This window comes from Anser brachyrhynchus, assembly GCF_964034855.1.
Source record: "Anser brachyrhynchus genome assembly, chromosome: 19".
In the NCBI taxonomy this organism is placed as follows: domain Eukaryota; kingdom Metazoa; phylum Chordata; class Aves; order Anseriformes; family Anatidae; genus Anser; species Anser brachyrhynchus.
In genome coordinates, this window is record NC_137712.1 from 9,896,734 (window position 1) to 9,921,285 (window position 24,552).

Genomic DNA, 24,552 nt, shown 5'->3' on the forward strand with positions numbered 1-24,552 from the left:
CAAGAACGAAGCAGAAACGGGAATAAACACAGATTATATTGTGTCCTTTTGGAGCACCTAACATCTCTGTCCTAGATCTGGTGGCAAACCCAGGGGAGATGCTGGGAAATGAAGCCAGGATCCTCCACTTGAATTCTCCATTGCTCTTGTCAGGAGATGCAGAAATACTGCACTGGTCTGCTTGGTCACAGGGCTTTGGGTCCAGGTTTCATGACAATCTCCTGGGTTTTCTTCCTCATTTCCGGTCTCCCGCTCATTTTGGGTGTGAGAGCTGAAGTGACAGGTAGGTGAACCCCAAGCAAATCCTAACATTTACCCTCTATTGTGTGGCAAAAAATAGCCAAAAGGAAAACCTTGGCAGGCCCAGAGGGTCTGCCCTCAAAATAAACCAACCCCTGCAGTGTGCATGCATGGATCGGAGGCTGAGGGATCCCTATGTTTGCTTACTCTGGCTTTTCACAGAACCTCAGATTTTCTCCCAGTGTTTCTGCACCCAGCTCAGAAGTTAGGGCTGTCCTACAGCTCTGTGAAAAGCCCAATCCATTGCAGCATTGCTTACAACCACGCAGAGTGGGTGCAAAGCTGTTCATCCTCATATTGAAACTTCAGCTCCCCAAAAAACCCTCGCAAACACCCAGAATTTGGCCCCACTTTCAAAGATGACAAAATCCAACAAGCAGCAGCGCTGGGCAAAGACCCTGGGGTGCTGGTGCCTGGGATGACTTAGTGCTCAGTGCAAACTGAAACAGCTCCCAGGCCACTCTGCATTACACAGCAGATTGTACCAGTGGCATTTAGTCCTTAAGCCCCGTTCCCTCGTGCAGAAACCTGCTCCCCGTCATGGTCTTGCTGCCTCCACCTGCTTGCTCCCACTGCGTGGCTCCGGAGAGGAACCAGAGGTTGAAGAATTATCTGGCCTTACTGAAATTCAGAGTTTTGTTTCAAGTGACTATTCTGAGCTGGAGGGGGCTAATTTCATTTCTGGAGATGCTGGTGTGTTGAATCTGATCGAAGAGCAAACCCTTAGCGTTAAGGATGAGGAAGCAGGCGTGGGTGCTTTACTTCAAATGCTGTGTACCCAGCTCCCAGCATATGGGAAAACAAAGACTTATTTACTGCTTGCATACGAGTATGTTGTACTCTACTTACCTGAACAGAAGCATCAAGGCTTGCAGGAAGGTACGGAAATTATTGTGCCGATTGATGGAGGTCTCGTCATCCAGCGCAATGTTTCCAAATACCTGCCACGGAGAGCAGAAGTGTTACAGGGCAAACACAGCCTCACGTAGACTCACATAGGAGTGGTCAGCAAAGGTGGATCAGGTGGAGTTAGAAGCAACAACAGGAAAAGAATTTGCCCTGATTTGAGAGATCTGAACAGCTTGAATTGTTTCTGTGCTGAACAGGGAGGTAGAATTGTGTTGTGGAGATCAAATGGTGGAAAAAATCAGGATAACGTGCTTCGTCTTCATGCAGACCCTTTCCAATGCTGCTGTTCAGCTCCAGCACAGGCCAAGAAAGCTTTCTTGTCTGTTTTCAGGAAGGAGAGGTGCCTGAGCAGCTCAGTGGCCACAGCCGTGTCCCCTGCTCTCGCCAACGGGCAGGGCCCAGCACCAGGTGCCTGCAGCCTGGATCAGGTCTGTGAGCTCTCCCCTTGTACACCCACAAATATTAGCACCAGGTTCAACACAGGACCTGGCAGTAAGGGTAGGAAAAGGCACCCCTTTTTTGCACTTGTAGTTAACCTGACACCAGGCAGGAAGAGCTTTTGTGCCTCCTCCTAAGGCAGGTATTGATGCTGCTGCAGAGGCAGTAACCCACCCCGACTCTGCAGGACAAAACCAGGCTACTTACGGTCAGTATCAGAGCCAAAATTTTACCTGCATGCCAATAATGGCATAGATGAAGAAGAGCATTGCAATGAGGAGACACACATAAGGCAAGGCCTGTGGGAAAGGAGAGGAAGGTATTAATGACAGCAAATGCACGCTTTAGCTGGTAGCATTTAGTTCCTGGCAGCACTACATGCTGTGGCGTTTGTCCTCCAGGTGAAGGAGCTGGGAAGAGAAAAAGGAGCAATCCTGGCAGCTTTCAGCAGCCACAGCCCCAGAACCAGGCATTTATCAATTACAAACCAGCCTGGATTTTCCAAGAGCTCTGTACATATCCCTGCAGGCGGACAAGCAGTAACCAGGGAACGTACAATAAGAAGCCCTACAGCAGGCACTGTGGCTACTGGCAGGCACTAGTGCTTCCTATGCATAATTGCAGAGACAAACCTTAATTTTTAATGACCCTGCTATAAATTTAGTATGAGGAAATATATATATCCAAGGAACAAGCTCCTGCTCCGAATTAGGCACAGACTGCACCCCAAGAGCGCAAAAAGATTCCAAATTTTCACAAGAAATCAGTGAGCAATACAACATAATTATATCGCACAAGCTGGGAGTAATAGCTACTTTGCACTCAGGCTAAATGAAGGAGTAATTAATGCCTCTTAATTAGCAATAGCTGGAAAGCTGAGAAGCCCCGACCATGGGAAACGTGGGGACAGGAGAAGGGTTATGCAGCCCGCAGCCAAGGGCCGATTGGTTTCTGCTAGGCACCTCTGCACAAGGATGAGAGCTCAGCTTGGAGGGTGGCCAGAGGACGGACAGACAGATCCTGCCACAGACAGACAGTTGTATCCCCGTCGACCCAGCACCCACCAGGCTGGGTGCCTGTGCTGCAGCCCTGCCTTTGGGACACACCAGGTTCGTGTCCCCCCACTTTTGCAGGGGGACAGGGGAAGGCTGCAGCCCATGCCACGTGCGGTTTGTTTGTGCAAGGCGCCTCTGGAACAGCACATTTCAGATTGGCATCATTGCCAATGTGTTAACGACCTGGCACCTGCCCAAACCACTTAGAAACCAAGACCTGGCTAAGCCCCTTCTCTCAGGTCCCACCAAGACTACGCAGTCCAAGGACGCTCTCCTGGGTGGGAACATCCCAGACCCCACCTCTCAGCCTCTAGGGGAGGCTCTCTTGGCTGCAGCAAACCTCATTAGTTACAAGGTGAGAGCAGCAGCAATGTTTTCTCCCTCTGCCCTCAAGAAAAACATGGCCTAACGAATCTCATTGCTTCCGTCCTTTAAGGCACTGCATGCCCCCCAGTCCTTTCCCATTAGTTGCTTGAAGGTTGGGTTTCTCCTCTGTTAAATTCTACCAGGACTTGGATACACAAACAAATTACTCTGGGTTAACACGTCACCACGCTTTTACTAATTGACTCTGTCTCTTAACCTGCAGAAAAGTGAGGTAAGTTTTAAACCTAAACCTTGCACTTGCTGCAGGCAAATAGCAGGCACGAAGGCCCTCAGTAGTCAGACTGTCCTCTCTTTTTGCTAATACCTGAATCCTGAGACTTTGCCCTAAGGATTTTGTGATGGTTTCAAGGGCAACCTGAGTGTTATGAACTTGTTCTGGGTGCTTTCAGACTCATACTCCAAAAAGCTCAGCACCTGCAGCGTTCAGGGGCTGCTCAGTGCAAATCAGCTGATGTTGGTGCAAAACAAGCGTTAGTGCAATTGCATGGTGGAGCTGCAGTGTGGCCAGTCTTTTGGCAGGGGGAAGCTCTTTGATGCTCAGTGGCTGATGCTGCAGAAGTGCAAAGCATTTCCCCACGTCCCTTCCCTGTCTCCCCACGGCCCAACTCTCACCTTAAAAGACTGCACAAACGTCCAGAGCAAGATGCGGATAGTGTAACCCTGGCGGAGGAGCTTGATAAGTCTGGCTGCCCTGAAGAGCCGCAGGAAGCTGAGGTTGATGAAGTTGTCCTGCGGAAAGTAAAGGTTTTGTGTCCTTCAGAAATTAACGCGATGAGAAACCACAGCCCGCAAAAAAGAAATTAAAATTACCAGCTTCACGATCTAAGCAGCAAATCGGCCACCAGAAAACCTTCCAAAAGAAACATTCGTCAGTGCAGATCACTCCACATGCAGCAAGTATGAGAAAATCCCTCTCCACAAGAGCCCTCCCCTCTACTCCTGGGTCAATGATAGAAAAGGAAATGGCCCTTCCACGCTGTCCATGGAGGTCTTGTTTGCTTTGAGTAAGGCAGATTTTCTCCCCTAAAGACTCAGGGAGAGGTAATGGTGCCATGTTATCATTTTTATAAAGAACGAGGTTGTTTTGAAGTCTTGGTCAGCTTGCTTTCTGCAATGAATTGAACTTAAGCCAAGACGGTTGTAACAGTCTGGATATGTAGCCTCTGCTATAACAAAGGAAGGCATTGTCCAGGGAAGATTAAAACATCCTTGATAAAATAAGGATGTTTTCTAACCTGCAGATTTTAAGTATTTGTATACAACATGTGACTGGACAGGCTTGTCAAGGAGAAATGGCACCAGCAAGACTTTGGGAGATGGATCACTGGTAGCAGATCGGTGGGGGAGGTCAAGTGTTCAGCAGGTGGATGCCTTAGGAACCCGCTGATTTTTTTCATTATTACTAAATATGCTTTCACAGGTGGATCAAATAACTGCTGGAGACAGGTTCTGATTTCCATTTGTGTGATTCTCCCCACCCCACACCCTGTTTTTTTTTCCTTCCTTTATGGAAAAGAGGTTGCTTGCCCCATTGAGCTAATCTAGAGAGGGTTCTTTCCAAAACAAAACATGCAAAAGCCAGATCCCTCTTGCCCTCCTGTTTTAAGGAGATGAAAAATATCCCCCTGTTCTGTACCTATTCCAATTCACCTATTTGTGACTCTCTGGTCACAGCCACTTGTTTGACTGAGTTAGCTAAAGAGAGAAAACGGCCCGCTTCAAACTGTCAAGCAGTGGAGGGGAAAATACAATCGTAAGGAGCTCATGTTGGCAAAGATGAGCAGAAGCAGTCTTTCTCTTGTATTATCATTTTACCAGAAGACACCCAGTCATGTTAACGTGACCCACATTTCTTGCTCATTTGGCTACAGAGCTCGTGCTGAATTTGGGGGGCTTGTTGGATCTATTCATTCCTTTAAATGCCAGCTCAGTTTTTGGGCCATTAGCATCGCATTCCACCAATCCCATCAAAGAGTTCAAGAAATCAGTCTCAGGCATGCACTTGGTTTCTCTCATGTTAAAAACGCAAGCAGCTCAGAGTTAGGCACAGACCGTATATCAGACTCAATCCTCAAATAAAGAGAAAAGAGAAAAGCATAGGTATGTTCCATGAAAGAGCAGACAACACAGAGCTCATTCAAGTCAGCAACAAAAAGCAGCTCTGGCAGGCAAAACACAAGCAAGGATTCCCCTGGGTTGGTCAAGGTCAGCGCTAAAAATCCAACACCTGTCTCTTAGCATCAGTTCTGTTTTATTTTTCGCATTGGTTACCTTCCCTTCACTGGCTGAACTCACCTTAGCAGGTAAGGGCTGTACAAGAGCCAGGGGACAGAGCCTGAGCACAGCTGGAGAGCCGGGGAGCCACCGGGCGCCTGCTCTGGATCCTCCTGCCTGGGCTGCAGCGCGGGCAGCTGCACCCGGCGAGCAGCAGGGCTGCATCCAGCCCAGGGCAAAGGTTTAACTCAGAGCCCGTTGTAATCACGGGAATATCCCTGCAGGAGCTGGATCAGGTTTTACGTGACCCTGTTCATTGCACTACTGCAAGTCAGGCAAATTATTACCTTCAGAGCATCGCTCGAGCCACATCTTCCCCATGCCTAAGGCTCCTCCAAGGAGCATGCACACAGGCAGCATCTGCAGCATCCAGTTCTCTGTGTGTGAGCCTGCCTTACCTCCCTCTTCCGCATTAATACAGCTTAGCAGCAAAACCTTCCTTTTACTCAGACTTTGCTACAATCTCATCATCCCATTTAGCATGACGCTCCATGTCTGATTTGGTCTGTGCTGGCTGCAAAGTCACACTTCGCACCAGCTGACCCTGCGCCACCTGGGGCTTTCTACAGGATAGCGGTGTGCGTGCGGGACGAGTGGGGGCTTCAGAGCCGTGCTTGTCTGCAGATTTCCACTCCCTTCGATTTGGATGGGCAAATTGTTTGTTTGTTTTCCCTCCCAGTTCCAACCCCTCCTTTTTTGGCTTATCCACTGCCATTTCCCAAAGGGCAGCAGAAGCCCCAGCTCTGTGAGGAATCCCTCGCAACCCAGGAAAATCCAGCATCACCCACGTGCGCAGAGCCCGCAGAGGACTGTTCTCTGCGCCGTTCGTCGTGAGGCAAAATTACACACGCTTGTGACGGGTGGGAGGGCTGGGCGTGCGTAACCCTCGGCACACTGCGTAGAAAACCCCTCCTTTGGCCACGCAGCTCTCCAGGCAGGTATCAGCATTGCATGCAGTTAAAGGGGAAACTCCACGTTGCGATATTTCTCGTGTATAGCAGAGTTTTGCATTGATTCTCCTTCCTTCCACCTAACCCTGTAATATGTGACATGCACATAGTCATCTTCTGGATCATCAGGGTCTTTGTTTCCAGGGTTTTGTTTGCTTTTCTGTTGCACAGATGCTGAAAAAGCTGCCAGGTGCTCACAAGAGGCACGGTTGCTTTATGGTTTTGTGATCCACCTGAGGACTGGCAAACGGTTTGAAAGGCATTTCTCTCTGCCTCGTCACTATTTCCCTGTAAGAGGAGGTGGCTGGGGTCTGGTGCTGAGGGCACCCAGCTGCCCACAGACCCCATGGGGTTCCATGCAATGCGTCCCCAGAGCTCAGTGGAAGCAGGAGGGGAGGAGGGAAGGGGGAGAAGAGACATCACAGAGAAAGAACTGGCCTTGCCTGCTGTCCAGCCATGGACAGCCTGCTCTTTACCCTTTCTCAGGACATTTTTCATAGAAAAAAAGGCAGAAAATGCATGATGGATAGGGCATACAACCATTACCCAGATCTACTCCTCCTGCATCTACAACAGCAAAGTGTTTTCCTCCCCAGCACAGGAGCTGTGCCCACTGACCACAGGGATGCAGAATGAGCTCTGCCCTGCACGCCAGCAGCAAAGCACCAAGACTCAATGGATTTAGTGTTTTGGACTTTAAAACCTGAAATGAGCACTTGAGCTTTCCCTGGCACAGCTGGACGTGCTCTGGAGGATTCAGCGAAGGAGGTTACCCAACACCGCCACAAAACAATAACCCCAGCAGAAGCTGGGCTGCTCACCCTTACCTCTCATGGGTGCCCAGTTGCAAAACACAAAACAACCCGACATCTTGGAATGTCAGATTTCTGTCTTCAGCATGCCCGAAGTTGCAAAGATGCTGTAGAGGCATAAGAAGAGGGGTCCAACCAAGCCAAGAACAGGAGTGCTCAGGGTGCTTTGGCCGTTCTTCTGGCAAGAATTAACCTATGCTGCTAAGGAACTACCACTGAGGAAAAGGTATTTAAGCACATGAACTACCTTTGATGAGTAGTCCAATTTAAACATCTGTGACACTGCCAGTACCGCAGAAGAACCACTGAATCTTGCTATGCAAGCTTTGTCCTGGCTTCCTTTGAAGCCTGGGGAAATCCCTTCCTGATTTTCAGAGGCTGAATATTTTTACCTCGCCTGCCTGTGACTCTACCATTACAGCTGTATCAGGTCCTTTCATCCACAGCCAGAAAGACTGGAAAGGTGGTTTTATAAATCCGTAACGCTGAGATCTCTCCCCATTCCCCACCAACTTTTAACTTCAATACTTCTGCTGCAGTCATTGGTGGCTCCCATCAGCAGCAGCAGCAGAAGGAAGAAGGCAGCTCGGTGCCCCCAAGATCTAACTCATGGGTCTTGGACACCAAGCGATGGAAGGAGCCTTGGACCTGGGCATATGGCCCCAGAGACCACAACCCTAACAATCACAGGATAAACACTTAAACTCGCAACACTAACAGCAACAAGGCCAAAATTTGGGCAAATGAAGATAAGCTCATTTTTCCACTATTCACATGAGCAGCTGATGCCAGAGCACTTCTCTGTGCTTTCTAGACCCGGGGTGCCCAAAGATGAATTACCCAGAGGTCCCTCAGCTCCCACACACCGCCGTGGTTCCAGCCACTGCAGCACCCACAGGGGGCTCACTGCTTTGATCGCATGGAGCAAACCTCTAACTTACACATCCTCATTTCCTTCTTTGCTGTTTCCTAGCAGAAAGTTTCCTCCTCGACCCACTGTTAGGCAAGCATGGAGGTTATCTGCAGGCTCTCACAAAGCCCCACATTGATTTGTTTCTGAACAGCAACTGTGCAAGAGAAAGTCCAGACGTTAAGTTAGAATAGATCCAAGAGCTTTGGTCAGGTGACCAAGCATTTTTTGATAAGCTCATGGTCTCATTCGTGTTACTATTAATCATAGCTAGGACAATTTAGAATGGAATCTTTTTTGATTACATTTTTCCTTATTCATCCTTTTTTGCTTAATTTTTGATTTTCAAAGACCAGTGTTTCCAAAGACACCTTTGGAATTAGGCATTCAAATTCACATTGGGATCTGGTTCCCAGTTCTCAGCCCTATTCATAGTGTGGTTTCTGCATTTTACTTGAGGTATTTGCTTTTGCATCCAGGGACTCTGTGTCCATTATGGTGGCAAAATACTTCCATATCTTGGTATGCCACAGTTTTCAAAGTTGAATAAAAAGAATCTTTCCTATGACTTCTCTTTTGATTTGAGGGAAGCAAGTCCGTAATGGCTTTAAAGTTTTCTTTTTTTCTTTTTTTTTTTTTCTTGCCTTACAAGAACTATGGGCTTGAAATACAAAGACAGTCCTCCTAAATGTTCTGCTTCCCTCTCCAGAAAACTCAACACATCTCATCATAAAAGGAAAACAAAACCAGTTTCTGAGAACTGAATTTGGTGCCACCACTTACAAAAGGAAGGGTTTCCCATCCAGGTCATCCAGAAGCATCCTTCCTTCTTATTCAATTTTCCACGAAAATAAAGCAAGTGTCAGTCTCCCCTTTATCAGTGTCGGGTGTAACAAACAGCGGAGAACAGGCTATTGGTAACTGCATTTGCCTCACGTCACCAATTAGCCAAGGGGAAGAAGATGCAGAACAGAAGCCAGTTTTGAGGCACGCTGCAGTGAGGCTTTTTCACCAGTGCAATCGGAAATCTCATCAAAACAAATTAAATTAAAGAAAAACGAGAGAAAATAAAAGCAGAGAATTTAAATAATTGTTTAAATTCAATGAAACCAACCGTGTCCTATATGTGATGTTTTCATGGATGGATATTTGCAAGATTATTTACAAATTTATTTTTTTGAGCAGCAGGTGCACAACATACAGACGGAGACATGGTTTTCGCATTGTATGTTGATTGGATGGCGTGATTCAGCAGGTAGATAAGGAAAATAAAGAACAAAACAGGAAACAAAAGAGAAAATGAGTAATCAGGACAAGCAAAAAAGGAAACTCTGAAAATTTCACTGGAAAAGAACTGTTGGGCTTTTGGGGGTGTTATTTTTATGATAATTATATAAATTAAAGAATGCTTCAAACCAAAACAGGTTCTGAGATCCTAAAGGTAACACAGACAGTGCAGTTGTTATTTGCATTTCTTTTTGTAATGCAAATTGGGAGACAATTCACAAACACTTCTCAGGATGTTTTTTTTTTTTTTGTATTTCCAGGCACAGAAATAGATGTCAGTTTGCCATACACCCATTCGGCCTCCTGAGGCCGGCTGGAGGAGCAAGGACAGCTTCTCCTTCGTGCCACCTGTTTTACTATTTTACTCCAATTACCAAGAGGGTAAAAAAACTGACATGCATGTTTTTTGCCTAAGGAAATAAAAAAATATGTATATTCCACTGCATTCACAAAGTAAATTACATATGACATGACTACCAAATTAAAATAAAGCAATTAATCAACACATTTCTTTTCCTTTTATCTTTACTTTTCAGTGGTTCAAAGTACCGATGCAGCAAGGCTGGTGGAAGCCGAGACTCTCAAGATGAGACCGCCCAGGTGAGCAGACTCAGTTACCTTGGAGGACACTCACAGTTGGAAAACCATAAGTTAGTCATGCAGAAAAACAGTGCTCCTGCAACTATTTGCTAGCCTGACCTCAAAATCAAGCAAAATACATCCCTGGCCATGGAAGGGGTGTTGGACTATGTGATCTTTAAAGGCCTCTTCCAACCCAAACCATTCTGTGATGCATCCCCAGAAAGCATGCCATCACGACAAGCAGCAGGAGGGCTTCACGGTTTGTTTTGGGGATGGGTATCCGCAAATGCCATCAACATTGTGGCTATCACCTGGGCTTCTCTCCACCTGAGAAACCTTCCTGTATAAATGGGCAATGAGGGGGCTGAACACACAGGGGTGGGCCAACTGCCCCCAGGTGCCTGCATGGCTGCCCAGCAGCTGTGGGCAGAGGAAGGCAAAGAGAGCAGAGGGCATCCTGCAGTGGGGACACAGCTCTGGGTCACGAGGGGCAAAGACCCGATCTCCTCTTTGGTTACTCCCAGCTCTGTCACACGGTGCAGAGAGCTGCTGCTCCCCTGCTCGTGCACCGAGCCCAGAGCCAGGCTAAGCATGGCTACGGCATTTGGTGCAGAGCCAATGTCCACCCTCGGTTACTTTTCTCCTCTACCTGGAATGTGAAGGGCAAAAAGCAGCTGGGCAGAGTCAGTAGACGCATGGGTAAAGACAGGGCATGATGCCTGCAAACAAAGAAATGCCTGCCCACTGGTCCTCGCCTCAGCCCTGGTGCTCTGCATGGCCTGGGCTGCCTGCAGACAGCTTCAGCACTTCTATTTGTAATTGGTTCTAAATCACAGAAGTGTTAAAGTGACTTAGGCACAGACCTGATTTAAAATAGCAGGTTTAAAATAGCAGATTGAAAATAACATAAAGTAACGTCACTTGGCCTGTTCAGCCTGGAGAAGAGGAGGCTGAGGGGGGACCTCTTCGCAGTCTACAACTTCCTCGCGAGGGGGAGTGGAGAGGCAGGGGACCTATTCTCCGTTATCACCAGTGACAGGGCCCGCGGGAATGGTGTTAAGCTGAGGCAGGGGAAGTTTCGGCTGGACATCAGGAAGAGGTTCTTCACCGAAAGGGTGGTTGAACGCTGGAACAGGCTCCCCAGTGAAGTAGTCACTGCACCGAGCCTGTCTGAATTTAAGGAGAGATTGGACTGCGCACTTAGTCACGTGGACTAAACTTTTGGGCAGACCCGTGCGGTGCCAGGAGTTGGACTTGATGATCCTTATGGGTCCCTTCCAACTCGGGATATTCTATGATTACAAAGGTGGTTGAAAATGTAAATCTATCACTTCACTTCCCAGACAGCAAAACAGTGCTGGTGTTTCCCAGGCAGCTCTGGGACCCTTGGGCTCCCCCGATGTGCCATGGGTCAGGACAGCGCACTCTGCCACCTCCTGTGGCAACAAAACGGGACCAGAGCAGCGTGGCACCCTTCTGCCCATCTTCCACACAAGGTGCCATAAAGTGTCCTCAGGCCTCAGAGGGGGGTTGCACTGGCCGTGGAGAGCCTGCTACAAGACGACCTGCACCGCGAGGCTCTGGATGAAGCAAATGCTCTGTGATAGAGAGCCTGCAAGCTGCAGTTATTTGCTGCTGTTAACAGTTGTGGTATAAACGCAGTCTTCAGGGCACTGCTGCAAATTCTCCCTTGAGTAGTGAAGCAGTGAGTCAATGCATCACCTTTAAGCCAAGTAAGCTACTTCCTAACGCCTCTTCGGCACGATGCGCACGATGTACTTGAACTCTCAGCCCATCGCCCTGTCTCGAGGCTCAGAGATGGATGCAGGTAGCTTAAAAATAATACACCAGTGGCTGCAAAAGCCATCCAGCATGAGTGTGCTGCTGCAAGCAGGCACAGGCTGGAGGGAGATCAGAGAAGTGCCATATGAAAGAAGTTTTGAAAAACAGCTCTAGCAAGTAGGCAGGGGGGACCTCTAGGCACTCTGCAGGGGAAAGCGCATGGGCAGGAGACACGGTGGCTGTGCAGAAATGCTGCAGAAAGGGAAGATTTAGTGAAAATGCAGCTCAAATTGGTCTGTGGATTGAGAGACAGAACCAAGAGGTAAGGAGCTGGAGTGGCAATGGGCAACACATGGGTTTGATATGAAAGAGATGTCTGTGAGCAACTTTGTGCTGGATGCACTGCCAGAGCAGGCTGAACTCCAGCAGGCAGTCCTCCCTGAGGTTTGGCTTGATGGATCTAGTTAGTCAAACCAAAATATTCTCAATTATTATCTGGAAGGATAAAAGAAAAGTGTATAGATGCTTGGGAGCTTAGCTCTAATGGATTTTGCTGCCTGTTTTAGAAAGAATTCATGCTGCTCTCCAAAGGCATCCCTGCACTGCTGCACTATCTGATGCTGGACGCCAGAGGAACCAGTGCAGAGCAGAGGTTAATGCAGCTGCTCCTGCACCATCAGGGCTGCTGCACCAGCGACCCCCAGGTGGGTCTCTGGGAGCACATTTAGCCTCAGCTCAAAGACCAGGAAAAGGTGAGGAGCCTCTAACTATGCACTAACTCTTACCCTTTCTCTTCCTGAAGGAGCATTTACCAGACCTGGAGACCACAGGCTCCTGTAACGACTGCGAGTTCACTGTGCTGGTAACACTAGCAGAAGGATGGTTTGAAAAGAAGTGTCGGTCTGTGTTTGTGGCTGACTTGCAAACATTTCCACAGATTTTCAAACCAAGGCAAAGGTTTGAGTGCCTAAACCTGGCAAGAAATCATGTCCCAAGGCAGACGGAATGGAGGCAAACATCCAGTACCTGCCACAGCACAACAAATCTCCTGATGCACACGGAGGTGGTAGCCAGACCTTGTGCTTGAGCTGAGTGACTCTACCCTGGCTGTAGGCTGTGTACTACAAGCAAAAGGCAATGCAAACTCTGCAAGATTCATCAACTGTTAAACACCATTTGCATGGGGAGTAAAAGTTGGCTTTTTCTGTATTTTTTTGTACCAAGGAGGTTAGATGATAATGTATTTTGTTAGCAGCTGCAATATGGTCTTCAGCACCAGCTGAATGTCCTGTAAAGAAGTCTGGGGAACACAGTGCTTAGCACACATAAAACAGGTCTATAAGCAAATCCTGAGGACTGAGAAGAAAAAATTATGGTAAAGTTCAAATCCATTACATACAGATACAGCATTATCAGCTAAAACATGCATTGGGAAAGGAAAGGAGCACATTCTAAAATTGGATAATTTCAGGCTCGAGTCATTTGCTGCCCTTATGGAAAAATCCTCTAGAATTTAATGGTACATTTGTGCACTTAATGTAATCTCCAGGAATCATTAGCAGGGAGAGAGCAGACTTGGGAAGGGTGGCCAATGAATCCTGTGGTATAGTTATGTTTTGTTTTTATTTAATTAATAATTGCCCTGCAAAACTTTTGTGCACAGAACAGAAACTGTGTTCCCCCAGTGCAGACTTCACAGGCTGGTGAGTTTCTGGTTGCTTTTATGTTCCCATTCTCTCTTCTCTTATCACCTTTGCCCTGTCCCATAATCAAGATGAGCTGGGAGTGACAGACGAGATGCTGGTGTGCGTGTGTGCCCTGCGAAGCACTGCACGCTACAAGCCAGCAGTCTTCATTAGATTCCTTTTAATATTGTCCCTCTCTTACGTTCAACAGGATTTTTCCATTAATAAGCAAAAAATGGCTCGGGGTCAGAGCCTTTTCCTGAACGAGAAATAGAGCCTGCTTCCTGGCAGAGTCACCAGCACTGTTATTCTCATCAGAGCTTTTGGCACGAAAGGCTTTGGGGCAGCCAGCAGTGCTCATCTCTGTGGAAAGAGCAGAGCTGATGGAAGCAGGCTGCCAGGTCACCCAGGGACCCTGTCACACCGTGGGTCCCTGAGGCAGCTCTAGGGCTGGTGGGGAAAAGGTGCAATGTCTCGACAGGGTACAGCTTTGTTGGTAAATGAAGCAAATTGAGCAAACTGTACTTACCGCAATCTCTGTTACTAAAATATCAGTAATACTTCCCAACACTGTTACAAAATCAAAGACGTTCCAGGCATCTCGGAAATAATTCTGCCAAATGAGAACACAAAGGGGATAGAGGGGTCCAGGGGTTATTATCTCTTTGCAAGACAGTTTTTTTTTGTTTGCTTGTTTTTAAATGTGCATCATGAAATAGAAGCATTTCACGTAGAAACAGTTGAAAATAAACGAGGAAGGCACATACCAGCACACCAAAGGCAATGATCTTCAGCACACATTCCATTGAAAACATGGACGTAAACACAATATTCAGGCATTTCAACATTTCTTCATACGCTTCTGGAGCATCATAGAACTAAACCAGGATGGAAGAAAGGATGTTACTGAAAGATCCCTTATGATGGCAGAGTAAAACCTTCCTGTCTGTCTCTGCAAGATCTCTGCCCATTCTAGTGTCTTGCTTTAAGCAAGACTTTGGATAGGAACATGGGTATGCATGCCATGCCAGAATCACAGCATTGCCTACAGCTGGGGCTACCCCCGGGACTGGAGCCCTGCTGCTGTGTACATCTCCATGCAAGCACGTCATGGACCAGCGGGGAGGAAGGACATTTTCCAAAACCAGAAAACAAGTGCACAACTGTATTTAATTTCAGCAAACCCTACGAAGATGATGACCACTTGGTTGTGAAATACTCTACGCTAGACAAGGGTTAGGAGGGGAGATTATCCACGATAACCAGACACCTGCATCTTCAGTCCTTCTAGGGACTGTGGATCTTGTCCCCAAAGCCTGGCACAAATTTGAGCAATCTCCCTGGCACGGCCGGATTTAGAGCACCCCAGGGAGTGAACCCGCTCTGTGCAGGAAGCACGGGCTGAGCCCAATTCCCACTCACAGTGTCTGATCACAACCAAACTACCTCCTAGGGACAGACGAAATTCCCCATGGCCTCTAAAACCAACATGAAGGAGATCAGAAGTGGCGATGTTCCTGCCGAACCCCCCAGCCGAGAGCACAAAACCTCCACAGCAAACACCATATTTTCTAGCCCGAAATTGCAAAGATTCAGTAACAGCCCACTAACCTTCATCATGAGAACAATAGTATTGAGTGCAATCATGACCATGATAAAGTACTCAAAGGGAGGGGACACCACAAATTTCCACATCTTGTACTGAAAAGATTGCTTGTTCTGAGGCATGTAGCGGGTCAGTGGCTTGGCACTTATGGCGAAGTCAATGCAGGCCCTCTACAAAACAGAAATGGGATGAAAAGAATACAAAAAAGGGCTGACAGTCTCCATCAGTCAGGATATTTCTGGGAGTGGAGGATGTAGCAGAGGATGGCGTTTCTAAGCCTTTCCGACACTCAATTCAAGTACTGAATACTACTGTGAAATGCAGCACACCAGCCCCAAACTGTAATCAATCCTGGACACTCATGGGAATCCCAAACCCCGCAGTGCTCCTGTAGCCTCCTGCAACCCCTGTTCATCACCCGGTGGGTACCAATCCCCTCCTGCTTAAGGAAATAAGCTTAAATTCATGGGCTTGCTTAAGAAAACACTTTGCCAATTCCTTCTGACACAGAATTCCAGAAACCAGAGGATTGGTGAAGATGCTATCTGTGTTAAAAACAAAAGTATTGTGAAGCTCAGTTGCGTCCTCACACACAGCAAAACCTCTCCACCTAATAACTTCTATGAAACGTGAACTGAACTCAACCAATAAATCACCCAAAAAGTATTACTGGTTGTACTCTCAAAGACACCCTTAGTTGGCAATTTCTGTTCACATTTTTATAAGTAGAAAAGTGCTTTAAAATTTATTTTTACCCACAAGAAGTTTTGATTCTGGAACATTTTCTCATCTTGGATTGAGATAAAAATTCAAAATCTCAAATTTTATCATACTGCAAATCTCAAGAAGAATACTTTCTGCCCAGTTGAAAAAAATGTGGGTAAATCATCTCAAAATACTCTATTTTGGACTTTTTGTTCAAACAGACAAACAATTGAAACACTCAGTAACTGATTAAAAGTCAACTCTTTTAATCAAAAATCAAGCTCCAGCTTCAAAATGAACGAGATTTTTTCTGCACAACAGGTAGTTGAAGCCCAGTGACCCCAGACAAAGGATTCTGCAAATGCTAAAATTTTGCCTGCGTTCTTGAGGAAACTGGATATGTCTGTGGAAGAACGACAGACAGATGCTGCTAACTACAGGGATACCACGTCCAATTCAGGATGTTCCTAAGCTGAAAATGGTTGCATTTTCTACGATGTTAAACAAAAGCATTGTGCGTACTTGCCCTGTTCTTACGCTCTTCCCAAGGAATCTCCTTTTGGCTGCTGGCAGGAGGACGCTGTCTCAGCCAGGCAAAAAAAAGCCTGGTGAGAGCAGCTTTCCACTGGGGAGCAGCAGCAACTGCATTTCACTTCGATTTCTGACGAGCAGCCCCTCTCTCACCAAGCACTTCTGCCTCCTTTTGCAGATGCATGCTTGAGCTAACACGCAACGCTATCTCCACTTGGAAGTGGAGATGTGATCCAGAGGGATATGGGCACTGCTTAGCTCAAGTGCAGCAGCTGGGGGCTTGCCCTGGTTTTGTTTTAATGCAAAATATGAAAATCTCCAAGAGCCTTGGTGCCTATTCTCTAGGCCCTACATTCAGCACATCACACCACATGTTCTGAAGCCCTCCCTGCTGCAGGAGGGACGAGGAGTGAACTCCCCTTGGTATCAAGGTGCTCTGGACCCCCAGGTGCTAACACCCACAGTGACTGAATTCGTAAGACGTGGGTACCTCGTTTTTCTCTAGGCTGCATTCTGACATCACTTTATCTCCTTGCTCTTGGAAGGTGATGATGATTAACGCCACAAAGATGTTCACAAAGAAAAAAGGGAAGACAACAAAATACACCACGTAAAAGATAGACATTTCCATTCGGTAGCCAGGGCTGGGACCCTGTTCCTCGTAGGTAGCATCCACTGAATGCTTCAATACACTGCAAGCAAGCGCAGAGAGAGAAGAAATGTCAGTGGAATCAGTGAGAAGCACCAGTGACACCCCTACAGTTGCTTGCTGGCCTTCACTCGCACGAAGGGTTTTCCCACATATGCTCAGGTCAAATTCATTCCCATCTTAGTGGCTGGGAAGAAGCTTTCCTTGAGGATATTTTAGGGAAACCTCTGTTTTCACCATTCTGATGAATGATTGCCATCTGCTATGTACAGATCCACATATCCAAGTGAGGGGGAGAGGATACCGTCAGATCTGGCTTCTCTTCTGCTCTGGTCAATATGAATAAAATACGGGTGGGAAAAGAAAGGTACTGATGATCTCTTGAGTATCCAGGGGAACAGTGAGGGTTTGGAAAGGACATGCTGATGCTCTAAGTTTTATTCTCTATTTTATTAAATAACTGAATATGGAAGACAAGGAAGTCCTGCCATGTAGACACCCCAACCATGAACTGCAGTCCCAGCAGAAACGTCTGCCAAAATAGAGTCATATGCTGAACAGCCTGGAGGCTCAAATACCCAGTATACTTTCAGCATAGGTCACAATACTTTTCCCCTTAATTTTCTTATATTTCCATTACAAATTTTACACTCAAGAAAGGTGCGCAAGACCAGGAGACAGGAGCAAGCAGGCTAGTCAGCACTGAAACCCTCCTCGGCATCAGTGTGCAGACTCAGAGGAGTGCCGAGAAAAAGGCAGAATGCTGCCCACTGACTCACCCATGAATGACAGAAGGGGAAGTTAAAGCTTGGCTGATAAAACTGTTCCTATTCCACAGGTCACCTGCCCTTGACATGTCCCTCAGCATGGAAAGCTGCTGCTACCCCCACCCAAGACATCTGACCCCGCCAGCCCCACGTACTCACGTTGGCCACCCTTCTCCCGTGGAGACGGTGAAAAGCGTCAGCAGAGCCCACAGCACGTTGTCGTAGTGGAACTCGTATTTTTTCCATTCCCTGGGCTGTGCCTCCACCTCATTTTTTTCATAGTCAAGGTACTGGCCCCTAGGAACAAGAGATTCAGACCAAATGGGAGAATTTCAGACCAAATGGGAGACCAAATGGGGAGAATACCCCAGTACAGCAGGGTCTGACCACGCACAGCCCCTAGGTTTGTAGATTCATCAAATGGTTTGGGTTGGAAGGGACCTTGAATACCGTCTGGTTCCGAGCACATCCCACCAGGCCAGGCTGCCCAAAGACAGGGAACACAAGCAAAGTCTAGGGGAGCCTCAGGACCTGGGCCTGACGTTTAGAAATTAAATAAATGTCATCAAGACATTCATTTGCTGGACAAAGCTGACAGCTAATGGCATGCTGGCCCCAAGCTGTCTGACCTTACAGAAAACTCTGCTGTTTGATGGGGAGCAGCCTCTGGTTCCTACTTGAAGGCTGTATCTAACTTCAGAGTTGGTCCTGCTTTGAGAGACAGGAGCTTGGACCTGGTATCTGGAGAGTTCTTCACCACCCTAAGTTCTTCTATAATTTCACACTTTTCTGCAATGCATCTGCTCTGTTGCAAGGCAGAGCTGCAGTGAGAGCAGGCGTGCTGCTGCCCCACGCTGCAGGGACACCAAGGGGAGATGGATGGACGGACGGACAGGCAGCCCCAGGCAGTGCTGAGGATGCAGTTTGGGTGCCAAGGAAAAAGGCAAGCGAGGAAGACACCCGCTGCGGGGAGCAGCACACCTCCACAGTCTGCTGCCAAGGACAAAGCATGATAGGGCTCTTAAGATATTCAAATGCAGTCCTTTTTTCTAGCTAATTAGGAGTTCTTTAACTTCCTACTGACTCACTTTTGATTATTTATTCATTCTGTTTTCTTAATTTGCACAAGCTGTGAGAATCCAGGCAGCAGGTAGAAAGAAGAGTCACGCCACCTGTCCCAAGGTGTTCTTTACCTTGAATTCACACCCAGCCCTTGCTGGGAGGAGCTTTCTCCCCTGTATTGTTCAGCATTTGAGCAATCATTTACTAGATCACCACCGCCAGGAACGGTGAAGGTATTAAAACAACAAAAGGGAAAAATCACCTCTCCGGTAAATGTGCCGAAGCAGTGCTCTTACAGGAGCCTCGCCGCACTCGGCAGATACCCAATTGCTTGGGTAGTAGCTTGGAGACAGCCCGGAGCTACTGGTGCCCAAGGAACCTCAGGCTCCTCCTGCAGCCCCTGCCCAGCCATACCTGCAGTCCTTCTCCAGCTCCTTCGACTCATCAGTGCAGTAGAAGAATCTGCCTTTGAAGAGCTGCACAGCGATGACAGCAAAAATGAACATGAAGAGCATGTAGACTATGAGGATGTTGAGGACATTCTTCAGGGAATTCACCACGCAGTCAAAGACGGCCTGAGGATGGGAACAAGGTTACAGGGCTGTGAGGAAGGCAGAGGGCATTACCCTGGCACCTAGCATCTACCTGCACGTGGGAGTAGTTACCCAACACGTAACCCATGTGTGGTGTCATTGACTTGCACAGCACGTTTGGTGCACGCTCGCTGTGGGAAATAATTCTGGCTTCCTACAGCTCCTGCTTTCTTGGTGGGTTTGGTGTGCCATCGAATTCTCTGGTGCTGCCCGTAAAATTCATCAAGACAGAAATACTAGTCCTAAGCAAATATTCCCATGGCCAATTATGAAATGAAAAATTTACTTGTGTTTAATTTATTCACAGTGAATAGGGAAAAACCTCATCAAATATGTTCCTCATTGACTGTTATTTGAACTGTTTGAATAATAAGAAAAATATACCAGATGCAAAACAATCAAATGCTTTGAACAATATATTTCTTTCTAATGAAGTGTCTACCAAAATCAAGTGTGAATAATCTAGTCAGCATATGTCACTTCTGAACTCCTCAGGAATAACTTCTCAAATACATTTATTATTTAGTTATTAGTCACTGATTCACTGTTACAAGTAATTTGCAGTTTAATTTTAGTCTGCGAAGTCTGTCATAATAATAGAAATGGAGCTGCGTTATTGCCTGAGCACGAGGTTTGTACAATAGAGTTTCTGTTTCTCTGAATGGCAGTGAATAATTCCCAGAATTACACTCCTGATGCAACCCAGAAACCCAAAATTAAAACACTGGAAGCATCTCTAATCACCCTATTAATCTTGCTGATTGTTGCATACAAGATCATATCCAGGAAAAAAAAAAAACAAGAAAGTATTTTGAACACAAACCATGTGAATATGACTTCTGCTTCATAGAGATTTCTGAATTCTTTAGAAATGGTAAAATTACTCTGTAAAATGACTTGAAAATAAGGAAGGCGTTCAATAAAAAGCAAACGTTGTGTTCTGCAGTAAGGCAGAGCTGCTGTCGACTGTTGCACAACCCAAGAACTGTGCATTTCAGATTTCTAAACAAATAAAGACCATTTTCTACATTGTTCAACATTACTCTTCCTTATCTTGTGAGGTAAATTTAGTACGCATAAAAATGCATGAAATGAAAATTAGTTAGGCATGAATTGCGGGTAAGGACAAAGGCAAATCTGTATAATAAGTAACCCTGATTTTTACGTAGCATTATGTGAAAAGAAGAATTGTCAGACATTGCTTCACCACTGCACAAGCACCCTTTGCTTCTCCCCTATCTCCCACAGAAAAGAGCCTGAAAGCACTGCTGACACATGAAGACATTCTATAGCAGATATTCCAGAGCTCCAAAACTCAGAAATGATTAAATTTTGTAACTCCTTCCACCCTCTGCTTCCAGGGCTGGCTCTATCTCAAAGCGTTCCTGAAATGGTGCTGAATAAGTAACCACAGGCCATTACATTTATTTTACTTTGTAACTTAGTATTCTAGAGATGAAAGGGTACTCCTATAAGCCCCGGCACTATATATTCTTTAATAGAAAAGATGAGCAGATTAAAACTCCTCATACAGCAATGACATTTCTCCTTAGACAGGCTGTGGAAAATCTTGCAATATTCATATTAAGCTCTCTAGTGAAAGTCAAAGACTCCAAAGCCTATTTTTTCATGTATCATTTGTAGGAGCATCACACGTACAAACTGTAATTTAATTTATTTGCTTTTTTTTTCTTTCTTTTTTGGGAACTTTGATTTCTTAATGTGGATCTGCAATAATTCATAAAATTGCATACAATGTTTGCAAAAGAAACAAGTGTTTGACATTTGCTAAACATCTGCACGGCTATTTTTACAAATCTGGCAAAGAGATTAATTGCAACAAAATAAAAGGAACAAAAATAACTTGGATGAAGTTTACTCCATCAGCTTCCACTTGGATCAGTTGCAAACCTCCAGAGAAAGAAATATTTGAGGTTATTCTCTAACCTTTAGTTTTGGCAGCCGTTTAATGGTCTTCAGTGGTCTCAGGACCCGCAGAACTCGCAGCGACTTGATCGTGTTGATGTCCTTGCCTTTGGTTCCTCTGCAAGGGATAGAGGGCACAAGAAAACAGAGGGAATAGTTTAGTCCTCAGGCCATGAACAAAAACACCTGGAGAGAACCAGTTTTCTCACAGGTGCGGGGTGCCAGCCTCACCACAGATGCCGCGTACTAGCCAGGACCGCAGATGAACTCCCACCTGGGACACGTTCGCCACCACGCAGAAGGGATGCTTGGGCAGGACACAGACCTTGCCCTGCTGAGCCCCCCGGGCTCTCCAGCCACGGCTCATTTCCCTGAGTGTCCCCAGGGAACCGGAGGCCTCTTTACCCCCCCAGGCAAGAGCCACGGCCGGGGCAGCCGCACACACGGGCTGAAGGCACTGGGAGAGGAGGCTCAGCGCGTCCACCCCAGCCGCGGGCAGGAGAAGGGAGAAGGTCACACGTGGCACTCGTCCTGCCCCAGGCACCTCGGTGAGACAGGAGGATGTTTCTCTGTGCTTCTTGCACTTCTCCGGCAGGGAAGTGGTGTCTGGACAAGCAGGCAGTGACCGGAGGGAACCGGAGCCCTTGGGAGAGGGGCAGCGCTCTGTGTGCCCATACCCTCATCCTCAGGTCTCTTTTGGAAGACATGCTACCAAACCCATGCTGGACCATGTAATATGATGGCATATTACATGCCTGGAGCAGTGCTAGGACAACTTCCCACTTAGGCATGCAGATGCTGTAAGTCACGTTTTGTTTTTAGTTTTTGTGTGTGCAAGACATGAGGCCGTTCCTCTCATTTCCATTAAAAGGGTTTAGGGAAGGACAGAGTTCCTTTCCTCGTGCACTTCCAAAATAAACAAAAAAGAATTACTCCCCAACACACACCAAGACACAGTCACATCGTCTTCCAATCCAACAGCAAAACAATAGCATTCCCCTTCATTTAGTATGAAGTGAAAAATGGGATGGAAATCTTTAACAGCAATTTATTCATGACTGTAGACTGGGTCTGAGACTCTACTGGAGTAACACGGATGGGAATGGATAACACGTTGAGCAGATGTTGATATACCTATCCTACGCTCTTCGGTTTGCTAAATAACGTTTCTCTTCTCCAACAGGAAAGCAATAAAAACACAAACAACCCTAGAGACCCACACGAGGTATGTGCCAGGAGCAAGCTGCAAGCTCCCCCACCCCCTGTTAGCAGCCAGCCCTCTGCGCTGTGCTAAAGGAGAAGCCCCGAGAGGGGAGGAAACGACCTGGTTTAATTCCTGACCGACCTCTTTGAGCCCTGGAACGTGGCTTTTTGTGATTTATCTGCTTCTAAAAGACTAACAACTCAATGCTAAGACTGTTTTAATCAGTACAAATACTGGACTGGAATCTGCAACCTACAAATACGCATTCCTGTCTCATGTCCAGACTCTTTTTCCAATTATCAGTAACTGCTGTTGCCCTGAAACGTAATTGGAAGTGAGACACAGGGAGTTTTTGAGGGCCATAGGATACATCCCAATGACCTATATGTTGACCACAAGTTTCCTCGGCAGAATAGAAATGGAGCAGAGGAGGAGCAGAATGGACCTTTACCTCTCCTCCCCCTGCCTGGTCTTTCAGGGGTGCTTTAGGGCCATTTTCAGCAGCTGCAGATGGAAGGTGCCTGCTCGCATGCCTGTAAGTGCAGCTGATTGTGCTGATACAGAGTTACAGGATTGATTTAACTATGCAGAAGAACTACTATATATAGCAGAAGTGGAAACAGGTCAGCAGGGAGGAGACAGCACCTGGTCACCCAGCCCATGGCCATCACCTTGGCTGCTCCCTGTGCCCACGGAAGGCCAAGAAAATTGATCTGGGCACCCCGTGTGGTCCAAGACTTGGGGTTTTACTGGGTGAGGAAGGCAGAGCAGAAAGGCGTGAAGAAGTAGGGTCTGGGGGATGCAGGGGTGAGAGAAAAGCAAAGGTGAGAGGATGGAGGGATATGTGGTTGGGGTAGCAGGAGAAAAAAAAGGCATTAAGTAGAAGGGCAAGGGCACCTTGGCTCAGACATATAGTAAATTCTTGATCCTTTATGGCCACGTTTCTGTTTTGCAGATACCCTCACAGCCCGGATTAGCAGCACAGCCACTTGCAGGTAACCATTGAACTAATAAGCCTTGACAGTCTGCATCTGGTTCCAGGCAGACACACACAGTTTCTGCACTGTGTCTTCTAGTACTCTTGATTCCAGGAGGTCTAAAAACCTGTTTGCTATGCTGCCGTGCATTTGTGTTAAATAGCAATTGTACCAGTAAGGCCTTCTGGAGGTGGAGTTTGGGATGGGAAAAGAGATGCTTCTTGGCTCTGAAGGGGCCAACTGAGGTCTTAGAGGGCTTGCCCCCAGCCTGGAGCAGTAACCTCTGTGGACTTAACAGTGCAGGAAGGTTAATCCGACCTTCTGGGGACTAGTGAATAGATGGAGCAGAGCAAATCCTGCTGTATGACAGAGGAAGCTGCTTTTCCCTTGCCCAGGGAGGCGTGCAGACTGCAGTGAGAGCCGGGAGGTGGGAGGAAGACAGCTCCAGTCCCAGGAAATTCCTTCTGCCTCAACAAAGACACTAAGAAGAGCTGATTTTCTTTTTTTTTTTTTTTCTTTTTCTTTCAGGCACATAAGCAAATAAAGAGCATGAGCTGATTAAATGTTAATGGGATTTATGATCTAAGTCATATAGAGGATCCTGAAAAATCCTCTAAGAGTCTTGCTATAAGAGAAAGCTCTTCTGAAGGACTGGGACTTTGAACCAGAGCAATGCAAACTACACTTTGATGAAATGCAATTTTTGCAACTATTTCAGCCTGTCAAATAAAAGCTTAAGAATTGGTTTTGGTGTTTGTAAGAGACCCCTCTGTCAGTATTGTTTTTACACCTCTCTAGTACAAAGACAGATATCCTAAAATAAAAGGTCCAGATGGAACTAAGATTAGGTCAAAAGCTGTGTACAAGCACACGTTGACCAGAGCAGTCCCAACTGCATATTTTGTACCACAAAAATAAATTGATGTGGAAGGAAAAGATTCTGCCCTTAGGTGAAGAGCAGAATAACAACTAGCAAAATTCAGAAGATCTACAGAAGAGCAAGCACGAGAAGGACAGACCGCAAACAGAACCCCAGTGACTGGAAGAAAAAGAAAATTAAAAAAGGAAAAACATTACATTGGGTCAATTCAGGTTGCATTAGGCTGGTTCAGCTTTCCTGGGGCAGTTTACAGTTCAGTTATTTAAAATATTAAAAATATT

The 24,552-nt window shown here is 46.7% G+C and overlaps 1 protein-coding gene across 14 annotated transcripts in view; it reads right to left on the reverse strand.

Moving 5' to 3' along the window:
- The window catches only part of LOC308180364 (voltage-dependent N-type calcium channel subunit alpha-1B-like), a 283,793-nt gene that overhangs the window by 36,153 nt on the left and 223,088 nt on the right, over positions 1–24,552 (reverse strand). For all 14 annotated transcript variants that reach the window (XM_080561843.1, XM_080561849.1, XM_080561844.1 and 11 more), the window contains 10 exons: positions 21,232–21,328; positions 19,106–19,266; positions 17,789–17,926; positions 16,704–16,905; positions 14,983–15,147; positions 14,139–14,249; positions 13,901–13,984; positions 3,702–3,818; positions 1,881–1,946; positions 1,150–1,241 (listed from right to left, as the gene is read on the reverse strand). In XM_080561843.1, the coding sequence (XP_080417969.1) occupies positions 1,150–1,241; positions 1,881–1,946; positions 3,702–3,818; positions 13,901–13,984; positions 14,139–14,249; positions 14,983–15,147; positions 16,704–16,905; positions 17,789–17,926; positions 19,106–19,266; positions 21,232–21,328 (1,233 nt within the window). The remainder of the gene's footprint in view (positions 1–1,149; positions 1,242–1,880; positions 1,947–3,701; positions 3,819–13,900; positions 13,985–14,138; positions 14,250–14,982; positions 15,148–16,703; positions 16,906–17,788; positions 17,927–19,105; positions 19,267–21,231; positions 21,329–24,552) is intronic.